Source organism: Coenobita brevimanus, chromosome 85 (assembly GCF_032717465.1).
Source record: "Coenobita brevimanus isolate Jiangsu-jjx chromosome 85, ASM3271746v2, whole genome shotgun sequence".
In the NCBI taxonomy this organism is placed as follows: domain Eukaryota; kingdom Metazoa; phylum Arthropoda; class Malacostraca; order Decapoda; family Coenobitidae; genus Coenobita; species Coenobita brevimanus.
The window spans coordinates 10,087,551-10,112,914 of NC_137038.1; the positions used below are offsets into that span (position 1 = coordinate 10,087,551).

Sequence of the window (25,364 nt, forward strand, 5' to 3'; positions counted from 1 at the left end):
CTTAACCCACTAGTGTACTGTACATCACTTGTGTATACTGTGTTACACCCTTTTTACTCTTTCGTGGCTAGAAATAGTCATCTCCTCATCATGAATGTTGAGCTGTAAGAATAGGTTAACACTAGGGTAGTGCAAAATGCTAGTCATGAAGAGACTGTATTGAAAGAATGAAGAGCTGTACCATGGTCCTTTTCTGCCACCGAGGTACAGCACTGGTTTATTAAATAAGCTGGGAAGTGATGAAAATCTGGACGAAGTTAGAGTGAATAGAGTATAGAGAACCCAGTATTATACTGACTCATTATTTCATGTTAATTTCCCTTTGCAGATATAAGCTACTTATAAAAATGGAGGAAGGAATTCTGTCACTAAGATGGAACAACCACCGGTCCACCTTCTTCCATATCCTCTCCACATTACACCGGAAGGTAATGTTGTGCAGTGTGCTAGGTTTTTGTTTATGAAGTTTGTCAGATAGTTTTGCCATTAGGTATTATGTGGGAGTTGCTACTGGTGGCATTCCAGCCTGGGTCTTTCCTGTAAAACCACCTAGCAATAGTAAGAAAATTTTTTACACCTGAATTACCGGTAGTTATGTGTTGTTCAAAATTAAAGGCAGATAAACACCAAAAATAAATGTGGGGTACTGGGGTGCATTTTTTTTTTTTTTTTTTTTTTCCTCAACAGTAAGTCCTTGTTATATGTCACCGTACCTTTTCTACATCCTTCTTTATAGTGAAGTCCACAGTAATTAACAGAAAATGCCTAAATAGATTATATTTTTAAGTTGTATTGTTACTGATAAAGCTTATTGATGAATTTTGCATTACAGTAAGCCCCCGCGTTTGGCGATCCAATTAGTCTGGCGAAACTACCGCCAAATGCGAATTTCGCCAAACGCGAGTTCTTTTTACCATATAAATTGCCTATAAAGTGCCTCAATCAGTCTTTGGTCATTGCCAAAGTCCCCCTTTTGACCCCTAAAACACCATCTTTTGAGCTGAAATAAAATCTTTTGCCTTCACATATTAATACACATGTAGAAAACAGACCAATAAACAATAAATAAAGCTAATAAGACATGATTTAAAAGTTGTAACTAACCGTAAATAGAGTGAAGATAGGCTTGCTTGGCTGGGGACGTCGGAGTGGCATTGGGGGCAGCTTAGTTGCTACCACCACTTTCCTCATCACTCTCCCCCTCCTCCCCCATAACCCCCTTAGCAACCATTTGTCTCGCTTGATCATCCACTTCATCGAAGCCAGAAAAGTCAGCATCCAGCTTAAAGAGGGCAGCGAAGCTTGGTTGGGGAGGTTGGGCCGCCAGGGGACCGCCAAGTTTGAATTCAAATCGCCAAGCGCGCATTCGGTGGTCCGTGGCCACCCTACCGCCAAAAGTGAGTTTCGCCAAGTTGAAATTCGCCAAATGCGGGGGCTTACTGTAGCTATTTTGTCTTTGAAAAAGTTGCCATTTTATTGAACACTTCCATGATGTAACATCAAGGACTTCTGTTTTATAATTCTGTCTGTCATTCTATCTATTGCCAGATGCCTCAGTCCCGTTAGGGGTGGCCACAAACAAATCGCCTCCATGTCGCCCTGTCCAATGCCATTTCACTGCCCTGTTCCCAGCTCACACCACTCCCTGCTTTCACATAAACCCATCCACTCCATCCCTCTGTCTTATCTTCGGCCTCTCCCTCCCTCTTCCCTCCCTCCACCTCACTTGCATACACTCTCCTCGTTAGTCTCTCCCTCTCCACGTGGACACACCACCTCGTTGTATTTCTCCCAATGCTTTCTATCACATCCACACCACAATGCTCCTTTACTTTCTCATATGTCAGTCTGTCTCTCAAAGTAACTCCACATGCTCCTCTCAAATAACTCGTTTCCACTGCACTCACTCTGACTTGTATCCTTCCAACAAGGTCCAGGTTTCACATCCATACGTTAGGGTTGGTATCACAATACTGTCATGCAGTGACTATTTTACTTTCATGCTCACTTTCCTGTTCCTTATCACTGCTTTCAAAGAACCAGCAACCTTTCTACCCAGTTGTACACTTTCAAGCACTTCACCCTCTAAACTTCTGTCCTTACTCATGACACTACCCAAGTACTTAAATGCACTCACATTTTTTATTTCCTCACCATCCAGCCTCACTGTACATTCAGTGGCTTCATTTCTCTCAAACACCATAACTTTACTCTTCCCTACATCCACCTTTAGATTCCATTGCTTTTTCGCTCTCCCAAACTTGTCCACCAAGCCTTGCAGTTCCTCTATGTCATCACTTAATGCAGTATCATATGCAAACAACAGTACATGGAGTTTCCAAACACTGCCCTCTCTTATTAAGGTCACTCCAGCATCTGCTGCTCTGCCTTGTATCTCCTTTATAACCCTATCCATGTACAGATTAAACAACCGTGGGGACATGACACATCCATGTTTCAAACCAACATTCAGGTAGAAAAATTCACTGAGTTCACTATCCATACGTACTGCAGCCTTACCCTCGTATTACATACTCATCACCACATTCAGCAACTTCCTGTTTACTCCATATATTCTTAATACTTTCCACATTCCTTGTCTATCCATGCTGTCATATGCTTTCTCCAAATCTATGAAGGCCACATACAGCTTCTGTCCCTTCTATAGAATCCTTTCCAGAGGACGTGAAAATGAATATCTAATTGCACAACTTCTTCACTTCCTAAACCCTTCCTGTTCTTCTCCAACTGATTCCTCTGTTATTTCCGTAACTCTGTCAGTAAGTATCCTACCATCTACTTTTCCTGTTACACTAAGAAGACAACTTCCCCTTTTTCTTTGTACAGGAGAATAATTTTACCTGACTTCCAATCCTCTGGGACTCTACCTTCGTCCCAGGCCAATCTGCACATATTCCACATCCATTCTACTACTATCTCTCCCCCATGCGTCAGCATTTCAGGACTCATTCCATCAATTCCTTGAGCTTTCCCCAATTTGACTTTCTTCATTACTTCCACTACTTCCATCCTACTGATTAAATCCCTCCATCTCACCTCCCTCCTGCCAGCCATTCTCCAGCCACTTTTATTCTCATTACTTTCATTCTCTTTGCTTGACAGTTCCTTAAAGTGTTCTCTCCATCTCACTTTTTCTCCCTTCGCCACTAGCGATCCTCCATTTTTATCTCTCGCTCCCCAACTTACCTCTTTAGGCTGTCACCCTGTCTAACTCTCTTTACCACTTTCCAGAACATTTTCTTACAGTCCCTCCACTTTACACTCAAATTCCTTCCAAATTCCTTATCTACTGTCATCTTACTCTCTCTTACTAGCATTTTCACCTCTCTTCCTCTCTACATATACAGTAACTCTCTCCCTTCTCACAACTTCCTTCATGCCCCCGTTTCTCATTCACTCACTATCCTATGTGTTTTCTTCTTTTGCGCCACAGCCCGTCTCACCTCTTCATTCCACCATGCTGTTCCTTGCACCCCCTTTCATCTTCCCCTTACCCCACACACCACCTTGCATGCTGCACAGATTTCTTCTGTGAATATCTTGCACACACCTTCCACGTCCCCCATCTGCCCCAAAGCATATTTACCCAGTCACTTCACCACTTCTCTCTTATATTCTTTTTTCCATCCTCTTGGTACCTTTCTACCATATGAAATCTGACTGTAGTATTTTGGCACTTGCATGCCACCAATTCAAAACACCTTATATGGTTTACCATCTTGGTCTTTGAGGTGGTCTTTTGTATTTTAGGTGCTGGGAACTGAAGTGATGAATACATCAAGTACAGATTCCAGGAACTGAAGTGATGACTATATTAAGTCCAGGTTCCAGAATAACCAATGTTAGGAATATTGTACCACAGTATTATGTTGACATTATGTCTGTTGCATTGACATTATGTCTTTAACTCCATCATTATCAGTCTTGATCAGTACTGTACAGTGATGTGTGATGTCACCTTGGTTGTTTAAAACTTATGTGGATGGTGTTGTAAGGGAGGTGAATGTGAGAGTGTTAGGTGGAGTTTTGAGTCTGGTGAATGCTGATGGTATAGAGTGGAATCTGAATCAGCTGCTGTTTGCAGATGATACTGCACTGATGGCTGATTCAGAGGAAAGATTGAGGCAGTTGGTAGAGAAGTTCGGAAGTATGTGTGAAAGGAGGAAATTGAAAGTAAATGAGAATAAGAGTAAAGTGACGAAGTGTACAAGGTTTGTAGATGGTAGGAGGATGAATGTAGTTTTGAATGGTGAGTTGCTTGAGGAGTTTGATTGTTTTAAGTATTTAGGGTCATGTGTTGCTGTGGATGGAAGAATAGATGTAGAGGTGAAGTTTAGAATGAATGAAGTAGGAAAGGTGCTGGGAGAAATGAAAAAAGTGTTTCAGTGTTGTTTGCTTAGAATGGATGTAAAGAGAAAGCTGTATGAGGGTGTAGTGGTATGGACCTCATTATATTGGGCTGAAACATGGAATACAGGTGTAGCAGTGAGGAAGAGTTTGAATGTAATGGAGTTGAGGTGTCTGAGGAATATGTGTGGAGTGACGCGCATGGATCAGGTGAGAAATGATGAAGTGCAAAGGAGAACTGGAGCTATGTGGGAGATGGCTGATCGAGTTGAACAGTGAGTGTTGTGATGGTTTGGGCATATGGAGAGGATAGATAAAGAGCGATTGGTGAAAAAGATAACTGGATTGGATTTGAGAGCTGTAAGGCTGAGAGAAAGACTGGAAATAGGATGGGTGAACAGTGTGAAGAGAGCATTAGATGTGAGAGGGATGCTTGAAGAGTGAGGAAGAGTGGCTGCGCATGATAGGGATGACTGGAGAGAAATTGTGAATGAATAAATGGTGATGTGGCCCCAAGGGAATATTCGCCCGCATTCTGTCAGGTCAGCTGATCAAGTCAGGTGCGTGTAAGGGGATGGGTCCATTATGATGTGGCAGGCGTAAATCAGCTCTGCTGTTGGGCCCTGCTGCGGATGTAGCTGATTGCACTTAGCAGTTGACCCTCTTGTGGTGTGGTGCGGTGAGGATATGTCCCTTCTTCCGGTGGGGCTAAGATACGAGTAAATATAGATGTGTAAATTGGGAGTGTGTTGTCTTGTCTTGACTACCTCTGTTGTTTGGGGGAAAGCAGCCTAGTTAGATAGATAGATAAATAGATACACTGTACATTCTTACCACACTCAGTTCTGAATCTTACCCTTCCCAGGTAGGTTAGTAGGGAGAAAGGTAGTTAGGAGGGTGATTCGTGTATATCTGCAGTACAGTATTGGTGTACCAGGTTTGCTATATTTTGGTATTGTTTATGCTCTAATTCTGATATTATTATGAGTAAAAATTGGTCAGGAATCCCATGCCAGCATTGTATCCTGCATTCCTTATTTCTCAGTCTTCCTCAAATGTCAGAGAATCTTTCATCTCATACTCTTTTGTTTTGAGCTTTATAATGTGTTCATATTAAAATATTTGAAGTACAGTATCACCTTTCATCGTCAAAACCAGTAGGGAAGTGTCAGTGAATTTTTGAGCATGAAAGCACCTTTATTTATACAGTACAGTATGACGTTTTGTATCTCCACATGTTCCTTCTTCCCTCTCTGATTGCCCCCTTTACCTACTTGAGGTTTATTGTAAAGGCATCCCTCTCCAGCACAGTGTGTGGTAATGCTTGTATATGATCCTTATTTATATCCACAAGTCCCACCTTCCCTCTCTCTGACTGCCCCTTGTAAACCCACAGGAGGTGTATAGTGATGTGACACTGGCATGCAATGGCAAGTTCTTCCCAGTGCATAAACTTGTTCTCTCCGTTTGCTCTGAGTACTTTGAAGAAATGTTCAAGCATACCTCCTGCCGCCACCCCATAGTTGTTCTCAAAGACATCCTGCCAGATGAGCTTGAAGCGTTGCTGAATTATATGTATGCTGGTGAAGCAAATGTGGCACAAAGTGATCTAGCAAGACTGATCAAAGCTGCTGAGTGCTTAAGGATAAAAGGTTTAGCGGTTCCCGATGAAGGACCTCAAAGTGAAGGGAAGAGGCCACACACAGACTCCAGCAGGGAAGACAACCACCACCCGAAGAGGAGAAAACACGAGGATCGGGCCTCATCACCCGTGAACAAAAACCACGTGGAGGAGCGGGAAGTGAACGACACAGACTCGAGTGGTGATCCTGCAACCCCAGGGAGAAGATATGGACACCACAGCACAGGCACAACCACCACCACCGTGGTACACCACAGTCGCCACCGCCCTGCCACACCCTCCCCTGCCACACTGGAGGATACAGGGGGCTCCAGCAGGGAGGAGAGTGCCACTCAGGACTTGGCAGAGGTAGGGACTCAGTTTTATATTTTTACCCCCCCCTCCCCTTTTTTTTTTTTATGGTAGCTACCTCTAAATGGGCTGCAATGGGAAACCAGTTGTTTCTTTTTGCCCATAACCCCTCCCCCCTCTTTTTTTTTTAATGAGGGAGATTAGGTACAGCCTTCAATAACCCATTCAGAAATGTAGGTCCTTCCTATTCTAATCTGGGTAATGCAAAAAGTTTACTGGTATGTTCCTGTGCTGACAGAATTAACCCTTTCAAAATGTTAATATATTTTGTTTTAATGTATCCGCACAGTTTAATTCAAGTTCTTGTACTGAAGTGATCATTGAGCGCAGTCTAACCTTTCTAGTTCAAAAGCTTTCTCCTAAACTGGATGAAATCATCTGGAGATAACAAGACTTAAGTTTCAGAGATACATATATCATAAGAGTGGCTCAGCAATTCAATACATTTTTATTTCATATTTTATTTTTTCTCTCATGCAGTCAGTTTTATGCAGTTGGCAATTAAGGCACTCCAATCAGATTGAGCCTGTGCAGGTTTGTATCCAAGGAGTGGTTGGGGTTTATCACTCATGTAATGCCACTCAGGGATGAGTGAGGCTGGTCATTCTCATCTTAAATGTCAGGACCAACTTATCTAGCCTCGGGCTTCTACGCTCCTCGTGGGGCAACACAGGATTAGATGATGCTGATGATGATACTTTTTTATGAACGGTTTTAAATTATCTCCATGTGATGTGAAATCCAAGAGCTCCTTCCTAAATTGAATAAATTGTCATTTAGTTGCAGTGAAAAAAGTTGAAACATTTTAGGCATTAAACACTAGTTAGGTAATATGTTTCACAACCCCCTAACAGTGTAAATGCCAGTGAGAGTCCAGTGAATAATTCCTGTCCTAATATTTTTTCTCCTTTGGCAAATGTTCTTAAATAGTTGCTTGAAAGAGTGTTATTTTGAAAGCTAGAAAATTTACAGTGCCTATGAATGATTATACTTTGCATTTGAAGTAGACATGTGGTTCAGTTTGATAACTTAGGAAGCACTGTATGGATCCATAAAGTTTTGGTGAGATTGGGGACAGAAACTTTACTTATGGGTGGAAGGAATTAAGGAACCTGGTGATGACCAGTGAACGTACTTGGAGGCCTTATAATGGACGAACCCAGGGATTGCATATGGTACAGTAAATAGAGGGGAACCTTTACTGTATTAATTTACTTCTCACTACTGCTTATGCTTAAATGTTAACAACTGATGTACCAATGCTAGATTTACTGGTGGTGCCAATTTTGGTGGCTTTGCTTGGAGGCTTTCATGTGAATGAGGTTTAGGATTGGATATGAGGCATTCCCTACAGAAGTGAGGTAAGTGACCCGGAGGTCGAAACTGAGTTATGACTTGCACCGGTCTGGAATTGGTGTATAGAGTCTCTGTGTGTAAATATTTGCCTTGAAATTGAACCAGAAAGGTCTTTAAGGGTTATATTCCAGAAAAAAAAAAAAAAAAAAAAAATCAATAAGATGTAACATTATTACCAAAGCAAGTGACAGCCAAGAAATCAGTGGTTGACAGCAGAGTGTAACCTAGAGTCTTGAGCGACTTGATGCAGTAGCGAGGCAAGGGTTGACCCAGACTCCGAGATACCCAAAAGTTCAACCGCTGTTTTCTCGTTTTTTTGTTGGTGTCATTTGTCTCACTTCTGCAGGGAGTGCCTCATATTGAGCAGTAGGTAGATGGAAAGTAGTACTCTGTTAATGTGTTCTCTTTTATTTGTATTGAAATGTTAACAACCTGTGGTACAGGTAGTGCTGGAGGAGGAGCAGCCAGTCACAATGATCAAAGAGGAACTGCCAGAACCAAAGCACGAACAGGAGGACAGTGATGTCCCCCACCACATGCCCCCCTTCAACCCCATGAACTCAGTGGATGGGGGAGGGGGTGAGGCAGGGGGTGGGGGAATGTATGACCCACAGCAGATGATAGCCTCTCAACCACAGAACGTCCTACAAGATATTGTAGTCCAGGGTGTGGCAGGGCCCTCTGCCATGACAGGGGTAAGGATACATCCGTATCAGTATAGTTACCTGTAACTGAATTTGATAAGAATGAGCTGGTGCAGCTTTATATCCAAGGGGTGGTTGGGGTTTATTGTTCATGTAATGCCTCTCACGGATGAGTGAGGCTGGTCACTCTCATCTTAACCCCAAGGATATGCAATTCGATTGACTGAACTTCTCCAAAAACCTGTATATGGAGATGATTTTTCGACTCTTACAGAAGTAAATAGTTTTATGCCCAAGGTTTAGAGCTTCAATTTACACACCTTGTGCCACAGACCAAAGCATCTTAGACCAACTGGTTCATGAGCTATAGCCTATCAAAGTTGAAAAAGTTACCCTTCCAGGTGGGGCGACTCCAGTTTTCTGTGCGCCCCCACCCCATTCCTCCCTCATTCCTCCCCTGCCATGACCTTCCTTACTCACTCCCATCACCCCCCCTCTCTTCCTCCCCTCCCCCCTATCCCCCCTCCCCCCTACCCTCACCCTTCAGAATTTTTTTTTTTTTCCCCCCCCAAACAAAAGCATGCACAGTAATTTTGTCAGTGTTCCTCACTCCCCCCCCTTCCCCCCCACACTTCTCCCCTCCCCACCTTCCCTCCCTCTGTCCTCTTCCCTCATAGCTGTGTAGCTGTACAAATAAAATAAAAAAAATGAGCAAAAGCATGCAAAATCATTTTGTGCTCTTCCACACTCCAGCACTCTCCCCTCACCCCTTCCCCCCTCCCCTCCCCTCCCCTCAGAGCTGTCAGATCAAGTAGCTGTAAGAATTTCAAGGGGAAAACAAGCTAGAGCTACCCCCCTCCTCCCCTACCCCCCTTCAGAATTTTCCAGCTTATTTATTTTTATTTTTATTTATTTTTATTTTTTTCACATAATAGCATGCAAAATAATTGTCGGTGTTCCTCATTCACTCCCAGCACCCTTCCCCCCCAACACTTTTCCCCTCCCCATCTTCCCTCTCCTTGTTCCCTTCCCTCATAGCTGTGCAGCAGTCAAAAAAAAAAAAAAAAAAAAAAAAAAAAAAAAAAGTTTCGTTCATCTGTGTATGCAGTTACACAAACAATAATCTGGTATTGAATGAAAACACGCAACATGAATAGTAACATCATCATCATCATCATCATCATCATCGTCATCTGGACCTTCATTCCCACTAGGGCAGGGTGAGGAGGAATGACGTATAATACTCTAGGCGGGGGGGGGGGAGGTAAGTGGATGGCATACTACAGGGGTGGGGGTGGAGTAAGGAGTGACCTGGAGTGGTGGTACAGGGGTATAGAGGTGGGAGACAGACACCGCATGACAAAGAGGCCAGGCAGAGAGGGAATACAGGGGTGTGGAAGGTGGGTAGGGGGGATGTAACCCCCCCAGGGAGACAGGGAGGGGGGGGAAGGGAGGGGAACCACGGTGGCATGATTGAGGATAGTGGGGGAGGGGGAGGGAGGGAACAGGAGACGGTCAGAGGCGAGGGAGGGGGAGAGGGAACAAAGGTATTGGGGTAGAGGAAGGTGGCAAGAGGGTGGTGAGGGAATCATCCCCCACCACCACCACCATGGGTTGGGGCCCGGATCCTCCCCCCTCCCTACTCAGGACTTAGTTCTCATTGGTTTGCATCGATATAGGTCACAATCGGGCCAAAGCCTAGTGTCCGCAGTTTTTTACAAAGGCTCCTTTATTGATTACATTCAGCATCTAGTGAAATCCTGAAATAGGTCGATCGACCCTGTTAGTACTTTAGGGGTTAAATGTCAGGACCAACTTGCCTATCACTGGGCTTCTACCCTTCTCGTGGGGCAGCACTGGATTAGATGATGAATGAATGTTTGATAAGGGAGTGAATGTTTAGTGTAATTTGCTGGGCACTTTCTTGATAATTTTCCTATCTCATGCTTTCTCATTCTTATTTCTGAATCCTGTCAGGGGTAAAGATGCATTCTAATCAGTATGGTTTGTTTTTGAAGCTGATGATTGAATGGTTGATTGACCAGTTTTACTTGGCACTGTGACGTGATTGATAGTTATCGTGCATTGTGCTTCCAATTTCATGTTTCTGATTCCTGTGTTCACAATTTCTTAGTAGGAAAGTGAGTTATGACACAAAATAATTTGATGGAAAGAAGCATGGCAGACTGAGAAAACAGCATGTTTTAGTGAGTGATTATATGAGAAATTGAAGTATGGAAAGTTTAGAAACCAAAACATTAACAACAGATAGTTAATGTACGATACAGAGTTTTGAAGAGAACCATAAATCCCAAGCCCCCTGCCTCCCCCTCCGTTCTTTTTTTTTCTTTTTCTTTTTTTCCCTGAGTGACAAGACAAATGGTTTCCTGTACACCAGGAAACCATTTACTACGCTGGGTGGTAACCATATAACCAAATTTTGGCGCCTGGTGGTTTAGTGGGTAATTCTTCCGCTCCTGTCGGATTGAGCCGGTGAAGGTTTCTATCCAAGGGGTGGTTGGGGTTGATTGCTCATTTAATGCCACTCAGGGAGGAATGAGGCTGATCACTCTCATCTTAAATGTTGGGACCAACTGCTTAGCCCTGGGCTTCTACACTTCTCATGGGACAATGTAGGATTGGATGGTGGATGGATGGATGGACCGTTTGGGAAATAGAGTTGGGATGATGATTTTGTTGTTTGCAGTGCAACTTTGTTTTGGATTCTTCCATAACCTGTTCATGTAGATTTGAAATTTTAACCCGTACCATCCCAGGCATTTTTGCAATTTTATACCTACCCAATCCCGGACCAAAAACGGAAAAAATTTTTATTGCCTAAAGTAACCCAAAGGACATACAAATCAAGGAAAAGCAAAAAAAAAAGTACTCTTTATAGGAGAAATAAGAGCAAGATGGCTGTCTCTTATGTTTTTAGCCCAGTTTCCCAAGCCATGAGCAATGTTTTCCCACCCAACTGGGTGGGATGAGAGAGAATGGGGGAGGAGAATCGGTGATTCCCTGTTCTCAATATCGTTCTCCATTGGCTCATTCCTCTCCTGAGGTCATCCAGGTCTTCTTCTTCTGAAGAATCACTAAATGAAGGGACAGAAGGGTCCACGTGACAATTTCAACAGCCTCCTCCAGCCCAATGAGGCAGAAAAATGGCATGGTTTTCGCGACATTCTGACATGACAGACAATGGCAAACTGACGTTACCCAGCCATGCAGAACCAAACTCAGTACTACAGCTGCTTGGACACCGCATTGCCAATACATTAAGCTACTCTTTAGCAAAAAATTAGCTGGATTGAAGCAGTTTGAGATGCGCTACAGTGCTTGAATTTTGCTGCCGGCATCATCACGTCGCTGGGATTAACCAAGACGTTTTGTACTGTCGGCACCATGCCGACAGCGGGATTGTATGGGTAAAGAATTAAATGATTATTGAATGGATGGATTCTTCCGTAACCAGTTCATGTAGATTTGGAATTTTAAAGAATTATATTATTATTGAATGGAAGTGTAGCCCAGTGTGGTCTTGGCTGCTGCTTGTTATTCATACTTGCCTTTTTCCTTTACTGACTCAAGTTCACCTCATAGATGATAGAAATGGGGAGTGGAAAATGATTAAATAGATGGTGAAGGAGCACTATTAGATTAGGATGGGTCCAGCAGCCTGGTAGGTGACGACACCCTGCATCTTGAGGTAGGATACTTAAGGCTGAGTTCTTGTTAGGTTAGGAGGCTTTTTAGCATCTCATTCATACAAATTTATTGTTGCCTATAGCTGGTTAATATTCTTCTGTGCAATTGTGATACAGTCTGTTTTGATACTAGACATTGCTAAGGAAGAGCTGGTAGGAAGTCTTCTATCCTGAAATAATATGCATCCTGGCCACAAGTTCCACCACATACTCAAGACCTGTAGAGTGGCAGTTAGCTACATTACATTGCTGGTTCAGACGTGAAACACCTTTTACTAATTACTTCCTCTAATGGGGACTGATGAGGTCATTAGGGTCAGGTAAGAGCATTACCTGTAGCCTTTTGTGTGTTTAGCCAGATAACGTGACTCACAGAGGAATCTTTATTATCAAAATAGAACAATAGACCAATAATTGTCACTGACGACAGAATTAGCAGCTTAATCAAGTTAATTAGAAACATCCATGAATATCATCGACCACAGAATTAGCAGCTTAATCAAGTTAAATAGAAACATCCATGAATGTCATCGGTCACAGAATTTGCATCGTGACCAATATAACCAAAAGAGCATCAGACTTCAATGAGTGCAAAATTATCCTCTTGCTCAAGACAAACAGGAAGGGCCTTGAACTTCACTGACCTCAGAATTAGAGCTTGATTACGATAAGCAGAAAGATCCTTGAATTTCACTGACTACAGAATTAGCAGTTTGACCAAAATAACAGATAGAGCCTGGAACAACACAGATCTCAAAATTGGCAACTGATCTAGGTAAGCAGAGAGCCTTGAACTTCACTGATTGCATAATTGGCAATTTTAACAAGAGCAAAACTGCATAAATGTGTCTGCATGAAAAGTGAGAGAAGTGAGTGATGTAATAATGTGAGAGTGAAAGCAGTGGAGCACTTAGAGTAAAATGTATGCATGAGTGAAACATACTGGTGATTTATACAAGGGAGAAACTAGTGTGGGAGTATGTTAACAGTGAAAGAAAGACAATGAAAGTGCAAAAGTTTTTATTCATAGTTATTAGCCATGAATGGAAGCAGAAAGTATAAGATATGTTCTTGAACTTTATAAGTTATACAGTGTAGATGTGTGCTGTGAATATTAAAGTGAAAAATACAGCAAAACTAAATTTTTCTAGATAATAGTTATGGAAACTTTTTCACCATGAAAATTGATTAAGATCTTTTACAAATACTGCCAAAGACTCATTTTTGTGGATAATTCTTTTACTATTATGTATAATTGTTTTATTTGTCACTTTCCTTCATTAGAATAAAGAGACAGTTAATGTTTTACACATGTTTTATGTGATTGTATATCTAGCTGCATCCATACTTGTGTTTTACTTAATGTTTCTATCATTCCCTTCAGTACTGTGACATTCGGTGTTTCTCCTGTCAGTAATAACCAGTCTTATGAAACCCAGGAGAGACTGTATTGTAAGGAAGGGATTGATATTAACTGTAATCTCCTCTTTCAGTATGATAACATCTTCTTTATTGTTGCTGCCATCAGATTTTATCCAGATTAGGAGATGCCTTATGCAGTGAAAGGGTTAAGTACGTAAGATAGAGTAATTGTGTTGTAGATCTTGATATTGGGAATTTCCAGTGTTGTTAGGCATAGTCTGGCATGTGTATATAAAGCTTTGCTGACATCAGAGCTGCCAGCCCATTAGCACATGGTGTGGGCAAGCTGCATCACTCAACTTAGGTGTCCATCCACCCATTATAGGTTGGCAGGTAAAATGAGTACCTGAGGTAACACCTTGGGGAGGTAACGGGTAATGTAAATGATGTACTGGGCTTGTTTACCAGGATATTGGATGAAAAACTCACCACAGGCTCAATTGCCTCCTGTTATATAGTTGAGCACTGCAGCTATGTGCGTCATGGTGTCTGTTCCCACTGTTCACCCTAAGAAAGAAAAAAAAAAATATGCAGATGGCTCAGTCTGTGAGATAGAGCCAGGATTCTGCAGGTGTAATAGTAAATGAGTATCTGACCCATTTTATCAAGTTTGCTGTTAATAGTTTTTCCCTGTTTGTACTTTCTCTTTCCTTATTTTCTGGGCCCTACCACACCCTAATCCTTAGGTGGGAAAGAGAGATTAGTATGACGACGATGATGATAATGACGATGTTGTGAAGGATGTAATTTTTTAATACCATCAATTTCAGAGGTCTCTCCTAAGGTGAATAAAACTGTCTAGTAGTATTAAGACATTGAAAAAAATGGTTAATAGTTTTAATCCCTTCAATGTGTGAGGTCTTCTAGTTCGGTTCAGTTCAGTTGACTTGGAAGTAGCCATTGCTTTTTAATGACAGCTATTGCTTTTTAATGACAGTTCCTGTTCAGAGTTACATGAATTGCTTTATATTGTCTGACAATAACAGGAGAAAAAGTCATATTACTGAAAGGGTTATATCTCTCCTCCTCCTCATTACACCGTTTGACTAATCTTATTTCTTGTGCCTCTTCTGCCCTTGCTCTGGGTGCCCTACAGGACTCATTAGCGGGGTGGGACTCGTTACCAGGGTTCCCACTGGAGGGGCTCTCTGCAGACGATGCTCGGTCTTCTCAGGCACTGGTGAGTGTGGCTTTATCTTTACTCAGAATCCAGGAAAGCACTTAAAAAAAAAAAAAATCTGTAATGTCAATAATAATAAGAAAAAATAGCTGCAATTTTGTCCATATAGAAAAATGCAACACATTAAAGGGAGGCAGAGCTAAACCCAAGGATGTTACCCAACTGCTTGCATGCTGTACAATGCTGCTGTACTGTATATCCATAACTTGTCTGGGGAAAAAAAGGATGAAAAAAATAAAATGAATAATGAATAAATAATGTTATCATTATAATTTCTTATGACTGACTTCAGCTTTGTGATTACAAAATATGCATCCAACCATGGCCAAGTGCTAGGTAAGATCTGCCCTCCAGTCACTCAGATCTCACATAGCAATAACCCACCCTTGGGCCTTCCCACCCCAATGATCCACACCCTTCTTTCACCTCCATCCCCCTCCTGCTCCTCACCCCAACAGCCTCTACCCTCCCGAAGCTCATTTCATTGAATGCTTCTTATATCAAATGTTAATGAGCAGGCACAATTACTGCTGTGAATCTTACATCAGATGGTCATGGGTGGTTGATATTTACACATCAGGCATGAATCTGAAAGGGTTAACCATTTCATGTGTATGGGTGCGGTGTAAACATCATCCTTTCATTACCATTCAACGTAGGCTGGATCTGTCCACATATCATCTGCTCGTTACCATTTGATGCCGGTTGTGTCGAACGAAATGGCCCCTGGTTTTTGGTTATAGGATGAGTTTGCGTCCATTTCTCTGTGAGAACAAAGCACTACTTGCATCCCCGTGTATCCCTTCGCCGTTCTCAACCCACGCCTCACCCAATGTCGTGCTACTGCCCTAGTCAGTGTGCTTCGAGCCTTGCTTGAGCGTAAGATAATTTCATTTCGTGTTCTGTAAAATTGACCCTAATTAACCTACAGCAATTCTTTATGCACCAAAATGTAGCCAGATAAATTCCCTATAACTTTTTCTCAGTAACATTTACCATAAAAGTTACATTTCTATGAGAAAACTGCAGTAAAATAATAAAATAGATTAAGGCCTAATTTTCATTCAGCTGATCTTTTTTACAATGCCATAAGCAAGTACCATATAGTAAATCCTCGATATGACACACTTCAATAGACTAGAATTCACTTTTATCAGAATTGAGGAGCTACTGGACTAAATTTATATAAATTGGGAAAAGTTCAATAAAGCCAGAAAAGGTCCAGACTGCCTGACCACTTCAGCTATGCTCACCATGATGAAGTAAATAAAAGGCATGTTTATCAGTGTACAGTACAGTAATATTACAGGCGGCCCTCCACATTTGTGGGGGTTAGGGGACACAGACCGCTGTGAATGTGGATTTTCTGCGAATGTTTGGTGTGTCCTCCTGTAATTGCCTCTTCAGCCACAAATCACCCCCTGTGAGCAAGGATGCACATACTGGACCTAATAAACCATATCTGGGACCTGAAAGCAGCATAAAATATTACAAATAGCTGATGACTTGCCCACACGTAAGTGTGGACAAGTCATCAGCTACATATTTTCCCCAATGTCTTACGACCATACCCATTAAATTCAGTCTTGGCTCCACAGAGGGGCAATCCGCAAATCTGCGAGACCCGTGAAAGTTGATTCCGCAGATGAGGAGGGCCGCCTTATATATACCATTTGATTATTGTAGTGAGTATAATACAGTACGGCACAGTACTGCAATGTTAGTGAAAACAGTTTAAAAACTGTTGGTGCGAACCAGACTAATGTCTGATATATTGGAAAATGTCCGGGTTAGCAAGGGGAAGTCGAGATGTTGCCTTTATTGGAGTTTCGCTTTTTTCGGAATGGCTTGGGCCCCAATTAGTCCGTTACAGTGAGGTTTTACTGTAGTTATTCAGAATCACGGTGAAAAAAAAAAAATTATTCTCGAAGCATGAATAAGGGTGTGAAGATAAATTGTTTATGAATTATTGAGTGCACAGGAATAGTGCAGTGATGGGGGGGGGGGGAGTCTCAGTGTGTGACCCTGGACGTTGAGGCCTGTGTCCCAAGAACTCGCTTGCGGTAGGACGCAGCCAGCTTTGAATGGTAACAGGAGGGTTAATAGCACTTTGCAGGTTGGTACTGCAGAATAAGACTAACTATCACTGCATGCTGCACAGTAGACGCCAGACAGCTACATAGTATGTGTATTACTGTACGCATGTTTCAGACCATGATGAAGGGAACGTATCAGGTACTGGTTCATGAAATTTACTGTTACTTCTGGTTGGCTGCTTTATTTGATTTACATTTTGAGATCAAACTACCAGTATTGTATTATAGGACGTACTACTTGTATGTTCTAGTCTGAATTTTGTTAAGACAGAACTGTGGCAGCATGTGTTGGTTACACTAGAACCATATGTTGTATGCCTAGTACAAGTCTCATAAATGTATTTATCAGAAGCCCGTAAGAACTGAGTGGGTGAATCAATTGAACTGATGTCTGAGAGGCTACCAAGTGACCACATAATAATTATGCCAGGTCTGATGGAGGTGATCATCATAACCTAAAAATTTTTCACAACCTAAACTTGAGGTAGAGAAAGTGAAAGCAGGCCTCTGTGGCTTACAGGAACATGCTCAGGGAAGAAGAAGAGTCCTCAGATACAGTTGCCATTACCTCCTTTGCAGTCAGATGTACTATACCTCATTGTTTGTAGCACAAGTGCTGGGTGATGGGGTTGTTAAATCCCTGTGTCATTACAGTGTTAATGGTGGCAGTACACCATTAACTATAGTTCTTTAACATTAAATACAAGCATGATTATTATTTCCTAAACAATGCAGTATCTGCTGCTCAGTGTTGCCATTGTAAGTTAAAATGACATTGTTACAGTGGTGGTAACATTATTAGCTAATCATACCTGTATTTGTTTTATACCATGCAGCACAGCACTGTACTGATTACTGTTACTATGGTATAAAGCATTTACTGAATGATGACTAATTTGTAAGAGCAATAAGATGGGAGTATATACAGTATTTACTGTAAGGAATTGTACAGATTTCCTCAGTCAAGGGCAGCAGATCAGTGATGATGATGAGGTTTGTAAATAGCAAAAGCTGTATACCCATTGTTGTTCACCACATCCTGAATCTTGCACTTGTCATACTTCCAAATACATACAGTAACAAACAGTGCACAGCATAAAAGTGGAAACTGTCACCAGAAATTATATATAAGTAATGTGTTAATGACAAATGCTAATCCTTGAGTAGCTTTTGTTTGCTTCCCATAGTTGCTTATAGATTTTATGTAATTGCGCAGCATAATGGTAATGTCTTCGGTTGATATGTGTTGTAGATGTTTTGATTCGAATAGTAAAGTTTTCCTGGATTCTCAGTCATTGTTCCTGTAGTCTTGTTTACTGATGGTAGTGTAACCACAGCTAAATATCCACTGATCTTGGTGCAGTGCCTTACTTTCAGTTAGTACATAATCAGAATAACTTTAAACCTTTAGATCGTATACTGTATAAGCATACCAGTATTCTTTGTGTGAAACATTGAAGTTAACCCCTTCAGCTCACTGACTTTTTTTTTTTTTTTTTTTTTTTTTTTTAATTCTACAACCCAATGATATTCAGTTTAAGAGAAACTTTTCTAACTGGGCTGGTTTGCTGTATCCTTCATTAATCCCCTCATTACGGAGGTGGTCTCCCCAACTGAATAAAATCATCTGCAGATAGCAAGACTGAATTCAGTCTACACAGTATATATATATATATATATATATATATATATATATACCTGTACAGTAGGTACCCACAGTATGCGAGTATATGGGCGGCAGAGGACGTCGCGTACTAGAATTCGCATACTGTGAATACATAAACTTTTGGGAAAAATTAAATATGGGCGGCCCACCCCTTCATTGGTAACCCCTGAGACTCCTTTCAAACCTAAGTATTGTACTGTACAAGGAAACTATCTAAGACATATTACCTAAGATAAAGTAAACCAACAAGATTATGGCTTTACTAGATCAACAAGGATATGGCTTAACCAGCAAGAGTATGGCTGCTCATCTTAACCCAAGAGGACAACAGGCTTAATGGAGGTAAGAAGTGGATCCGAGGCAGGGTGAGGCACCTAGCATGGGTTTTGGGAGAATTTGCCCTCAGGTCAATTTGCCATCATAACAATGACAATTCGCCATCATTAATGAAGACAGCTATGGGTGACGCTATAATATTTACAGTCACTACTCGTTATACGTTGATTCGGTATACGATAATTCACTACAATGATAACAGAAAAGTTCCACCCCAAAATCCGATTTGCGATGAATTTCCTGTTATAATGATATTGCCCTCGGAAAATTTTGAACGAAGCACCAGGCACACGCAAGGCGACCATCGCTTGTCTCAGGCAAGATGGCGGCCCCAGCGTTCAGAGCATTGTTTTGGTTCAGTTGTGGTCCTGCCACCTCTTGAAAGCCCTGTCTTTTCCACTCGTTCACATGTCCCCCCCTGCTATCGTCACCTTTCAGCCAAGCATCGTGCTACAGTAGACCTGTACATCGTGTAGCACCAGGCCAACGTTACGCAAGTGTGATTGTTGTGTTGTTGCAACGATTTACTGTACGTGAGTAACACCGCCAGTATTGGTGTGATAGTGTTTGTTTTGGTCTTGGAGACGACTCGGACCGACACAGGAAGTGATTAAGATTGGTTGTCATGTTTGTTTCAGACTTGGGTAGGTGACTTTGGGAAGTTGAGTTGACGTATCCCCCGTTGTATAATGTGTTTCAATCTCCCGATTTACGATAAAATCGTTACACTTTAAGGTATGACCTGATGTAACCCAATCGTATAATAAGTAGTGACTGTATTCAAAGGCAACTACAGCGAGGAAGAAACAAGTTAATTATTGTCTGGTGGCGAATTGACGATGACGAATTTTCTCTGAACCCTAGCGTGCACCTCCCGCACCACTCGCCTCACCATCCGACACACCACTCTCATCACCAGCACTTTCGACACTTTCACTAGCTGATGCACTCACTTCCTTCATAAATCCTTCAAAGTGAAGTCATCATTTCCTCCACTCGCAACTGACAGTGTTTGATGTTATTGAATTCTTCCTTGAATTTATCTAGGGTACACAGTACCCAGCTGAGCTCCATCATCGACAAGTCTCCACTCTCCATCATTGGTGGTTGGCGCTTCTTGGGGTGGCAGTGTTGCGTACTTGGGGTAAACCCTGGATTTGGGCCACTCTTCACTGCCGTCTCGCCTACAATGAGTTCAGTTCGCGTACTGTTAAAAAATACACTAAACTTCGGAAAAAAATTGGTCCTCACGTACAATGAGGCTCGCGTACTCTGAACTCGCGTACTGTGGGTACCTGCTGTGTGTATATATATATATATATATATATATATATATATATATATATGAACTGAAGGGGTTAAGTCTCACCAGTTGCTGAAGGCAGTCTTGCACAGTATTGTTCATCTTGGTTGTGACTGTGACCTTTTGTCTGTTGTATTATGATCAGTGAATATTTTTAGCTTATTACCAGTTCTTGGCCATCAGCATTTTTGTAGCTGTATTCTTGAACTTAGTAACCCTCTCAGTAGCACCTATATCTCTATGAACTGCAAGCATTTTCAAAGTGACTTAATATCTACTGTTGTATTCTGTTTACTGTATTGATGTTTCTATGAAAGGATAAGTATAAAAGGTAACATATTTTGTTGTCTCTGTTAAATTAGCCATTTGTTTGGTAGGGGTGCCAGTCTGCCAAGTAAAATTGCTCGGCAGTTGCTGAAATAAAAATCCTTAAGTGTCTGGGGAAGTTCTAAATGGCACACCATATCCCTTGAAGTTGTAACATAATACTGATTACTATTTACATCATTTTTGTGGTTTTCAGGTGCTTTTATTCGGCTTAGGAAAGATTATTTTCAAACTGAAGGAATTACACGTAGCCATCATTAACCCGTTTAGTACAAGAAACCTTTCCTAAGTTGAATAAATTAGCCTTAGAACAACAAGAATAAAGTAAATATGTTAAAGGGATAACTACAATACAGGACTACACTGTACTGGGTCAGGAAGTAGATACTGTATATATGTTGATGATATTAGTTTGAAGGAAAATATTAAATTTGTTTAACTGACTGGTTCTCACATAACTCTTGGAGCAGCCCATCTTTGTGAACTAAATGAATGAAGACGTGTCTATACACATTTTCATGCTGCTTTTTGATAATTTCTTGAAGAGTAGCAGTCATGTTCAGTTTGGTTTTATCGTTATTTATATTGAATTTGATAATATGGCAGTGATACGGACATTGTCTACACTTGTTACTGTTTTAAAGTTAAAAGTGCAGTACATTTGTGCATTGTACATATGTATGATGCTGCACTTTCACTTAGTACTTTTAACTGTGAGAGTTAAGTTTCTTGAGTCACCGAAATCTTGGTGAAGACTTGTTCCATTTTCCTCGCTTGTCACAACTGCTGGCAAGAGGTGATTGGACCTTGGACCTCAGCACACAAATATCAGATGACAAATTTTCCCCTCATTCAATGTTATGAAATCTATACAACCTGAAGATAACTTGTAAAACTTTGTACACCAATGGGTCTTCACCATTTCAAATGCTTAAAGATACTGAGACTCTCTTTCTGCTGATTTGAAATACCATACATTAATCATAGGCTGGGATTGGTCACTTCAGGAGTGAAAGTGGTGTTCCTCAGTCCTACAGATCAGTTGCCCTCCAGAACTTGCAAAACACAACTTGAACATGTATAGTTGAGCTCTCCACCCACGTCAGCTATGTGCAGCCTGACTGCTATAATACTGTACAGACATGCGTACATAATATTGCTTTCTCTGTTTCTTGTCTGATGGTTATTGAGAGGTATGAAAGTCAGACACAACTTTGAAAAGGGGGGGGAAAAAGAAAAAGTTACTGTGAAATGAATGTATTTTATTGCCATCTTGCAACACTGTTATGTGAAGACATGTTTTATGGTATTCAATATACTGTAATGTATTGAGAGTTGGATGCAACAGTAAGAGAGATATCTATCTATCTATCTATCTATAGCCCGACGCCCTAATCCCGCAAAGGGTGGCCACAGACAAAACACCTCCAAGTTGCTCTGTCATTCACCATTTGACTACCCTCCCCCCAACTCACCCCCCCCTCCCTCATATACCTCTCAAATCCATCCCTCCACCTCATCCTCGGTCTACCCCTTCCTCTCCCTCCCCCCACCTCACCTACGTACACCCTCTTAGTCAGTCTTTCATTCTCCATTCTCTTCACATGTCCAAGCCACCTCAGTGTATTTCTCCTAATCTTCTCAACCACATCCACATCCACCCCACAACGTTCCTTCACTTCTTCATTCGTCAACCTGTCCCTCCACGTCACTCCACATGCTCCTCTCAAGTAACTCATTTCCACTGCTCTCACTCTTGACTTGTTCCCCTCTTGCAAGGTCCATGCCCCGCTTCCATACGTCAGGATAGGAATCACAATACTATCATGCAGTGACTTCTTAACTTCTATACTCACCTCCCTATTTCTCATCACTGCTTTCAGTGTACCAACAACCTTCCTTCCCTGCTGTACCGTTTCACGCACTTCATCCCCCAAAGTTCCATCCTTACTCATCACACTACCCAAGTACTTGAATGCACTCACATTCTCCATATCCTCACCATCCAACCTCACTGAACACTCTGTGACTTCATTCCTCTCAAACACCATAACTTTACTTTTGTTTACATTAACTTTCAGATTCCTCCTCCTACTCACTGTCCCAAATTCATTCACCAAACCTTGCAACTCCCATTTATCTTCACTCAACAATACTGTATCATCAGCAAACAGCAACACCGGAATCTTCCAAATCTCACCCTCATTCATTAGAGCCACCCCCACATCCAGTGCCCTACCTTGCACCTCCTTTACAGCCCCATCCATGTATATATTAAACAGCCATGGAGACATCACACAACCCTGTTTCAGTCCCACATTGAGATCAAAGAACTCACTCAGCTCACCATCCACTCACACCGTAGCCCTAGCTCCCTCGTACATACTCTTCACAGCGCTCAACAATGTCCCCTCCTCTCCATATATTCTTAATACCTTCCACATACCTTGCCTATCTATTCTGTCATAAGCTTTCTCCTAGTCCATGAAGGCACCATACACTTTCCTTCCCTTCTCTAGATACTTCTCCACTAAACATCTTAGAACAAATATCTGATCTACACACCCTTTTCCTTTCCTAAATCCCCCTTGTTCTTCTCCAACTAGCTCCTCTGTCATATGCCTAACCCTATCAATGAGTATTGAGAGAGACATGCAGTGAAGAATTATGGAAATACTTCTGAAGTGAAAGACGAGGTAGAGGAATTTTGCAGGACTAGGATTCATGACTGAATTGGGAGAAAATTCATGAGAGAGATTTTTCAAAGCCACAGAACTTGTAAACCAAAAACTTAAGCAAGACAAGGAGTGATGCCAGTACTGTTACAAACACCCTTTGAGGATAAGCCTTTCTTGAGCCTGAGGCAGAATGAAAATTATCTTAGCAAATGTTTGTCCTCAAGAGGTGTGATGTACTGCACTTTGTGGTACAGTTATAAAGGAATAGTTTGTGAGCCTGGGTCGTTCCAAAGAGATACTGCTATTTCATAACTGAGTGTGACTTTAATGGATTGCATTTCCATTTTATTATTATTGTCTTTTTTTTACTGTTATTGTGTAGCACTGAAGAGTAGGAGTTTGAAAGGCAGAGAGAGAGAGAGTGTGTGTGTGTGTGTGTGTGTGTGTGTGTGTGTGTGTGTGTGTGTGTGTGTGTGTGTGTGTGCAAGTGTGTGTGTGTGTTCACTTATGCATGTGTATATTTTCCATACATGCTGATTGATTTATGTGAAGTTTTATAAGTAATTAATGTTTGGAATAGGAAAATACCTTTGCAGTCAGCTTTTTAACTCTACTGTACAGAATCTACAGTTCTCTACAGTTCCAAAAGGGATACCATACATACCAGTTAGCTATCAAATGTTGTGAATTTCGAGAATGTTGTGTGAAGACTTAAAATGTTACATTGTTTTATTTTATTTTATTTATTTTTTTTTTTTCAGACACATACAGTAATGACATATCAGCTATATATATGTAAATTCTGTGTCAGTTCTGTTTTACTGCAGGTCTGCAAAAACAAAGCTTTGGCTTGACAGTGTTGTAGCATACAGACTGGCTCAGTTTGACTAGTATTTGTAAAATTGGTGTGTTCATATTGAACCACTTATGGGGGCTACTAAGGGAAATGCTGACTACATGCTACAGGATATTTGTGAAAGGGGAGTATTGACTAGTTATTACTTCCAGTTCATTGTTACTTTTGCTCTGCAGGCTGAACTTGTTTGATCTATCCTTGTCTTTTGTTGTGGCTCTGTAGTTCAGTTCTCTTGAAGGTTTGTTGTAATCCTCTCCAGTTCCGAAACTGAGCAGTGGTCAGTTGTGCATGGATGGTGCAGAAATTCTTGTAGTTCAGACATCTTTTGCTGCTTAGCAGTAGGCTACTTGTGATTAGTCGCTAAGTTGTGGTGTATTTGAGATCGTTGGCCCTAAACCCTGGCTGTTTCTTTCCGGTAGGGGTCGGGCACGCGGGTTGGTACGACCTTCGGGGGTGACTTGCTTGGCAGCAGAGTTGGCATCAATGTTGTCAACCTCAAGGGCAAACGAGGGGGTGTTGGCACTGGTGGTGGCAGTGATGTTGGTAAGAGCTTCAACAAATGGGTGTGCAAGTACCCATTCTGCGGCTACGCCACCAACAAGGCCTCAGTCCTGCGGGGACACACGCGGACTCACACTGGGGAGAAGCCGTTTGCCTGCCCACACTGTCCCCACCGCACAGCACAGCGTGGCAACCTTAATGCTCATATTAGATACAAGCACAAAATCATCCCAGACACCAGCTCCAGTCAGGTGGCCTAACCACAGACATAGGGGAGAGAGAAGAGAAAAAGCCACGGATAAAATGACCAGTAGATGGAGGAAAATGAGCAGAATAACAGAACTGGAAAATGTAAGAAAAAATGGACTACAGGATATATATGTCAATAATCAACAAAATGCAAGAACAGGACAGAGTCCAGACTGATTACAGGATAGGGAATCACAATAAGGTTTAATGGCTTTTGGGTTTTAAGACATCTTTTTAATCCTAGTGCAATATAAAACAGAAACACAGGATATTTATTATTTAATCTATGTGAACAAGAGACTACTACAGTAGATATATAAAACATTGCTTACCTTAGTGCCACACTGTACAAGTGTTGCTGTAATTGAACATGCATCCTATAAGAATTTATATTTTGGGAGTGAGAGCAGCCATATCTATTTTATGTTCCTCATATAACTGTATACTATATACTGTAGATAATTAATAAATGCCTAGCTGTAAGATTCACAGCAGTAAGTAAAGTCAGTATTATCTATAATGAATTAAGTTCCTGTATTATGCCATTATCATAACAAGGGGCACATTTCTTTGTTGCTAAAAAGTTGCTGTTGAAAATGTGTATTCATAAGTGGCAGAGATTAGCCCGTTCCTGCAGGATGGCCAGACAGGTAGAGAAAAAAGGAAAGTTGGAATCCAAGGC

The 25,364-nt window shown here is 41.5% G+C and overlaps 1 protein-coding gene across 1 annotated transcript; it reads left to right on the top strand.

The window, feature by feature from the left end:
- Positions 1-334: 334 nt before the first annotated feature.
- LOC145410467 (uncharacterized) lies at positions 335-24,870 on the top strand. Its single transcript, XM_080280620.1, has 5 exons — positions 335-428; positions 5,765-6,358; positions 8,161-8,412; positions 14,587-14,670; positions 24,352-24,870. The coding sequence occupies exons 1-5, from the start codon at positions 348-350 to the stop codon at positions 24,691-24,693; spliced, it is 1,353 nt and encodes a 450-aa protein (XP_080136746.1). The 5' UTR covers positions 335-347; the 3' UTR covers positions 24,694-24,870.
- The last annotated feature ends 494 nt before the right edge of the window (positions 24,871-25,364 follow it).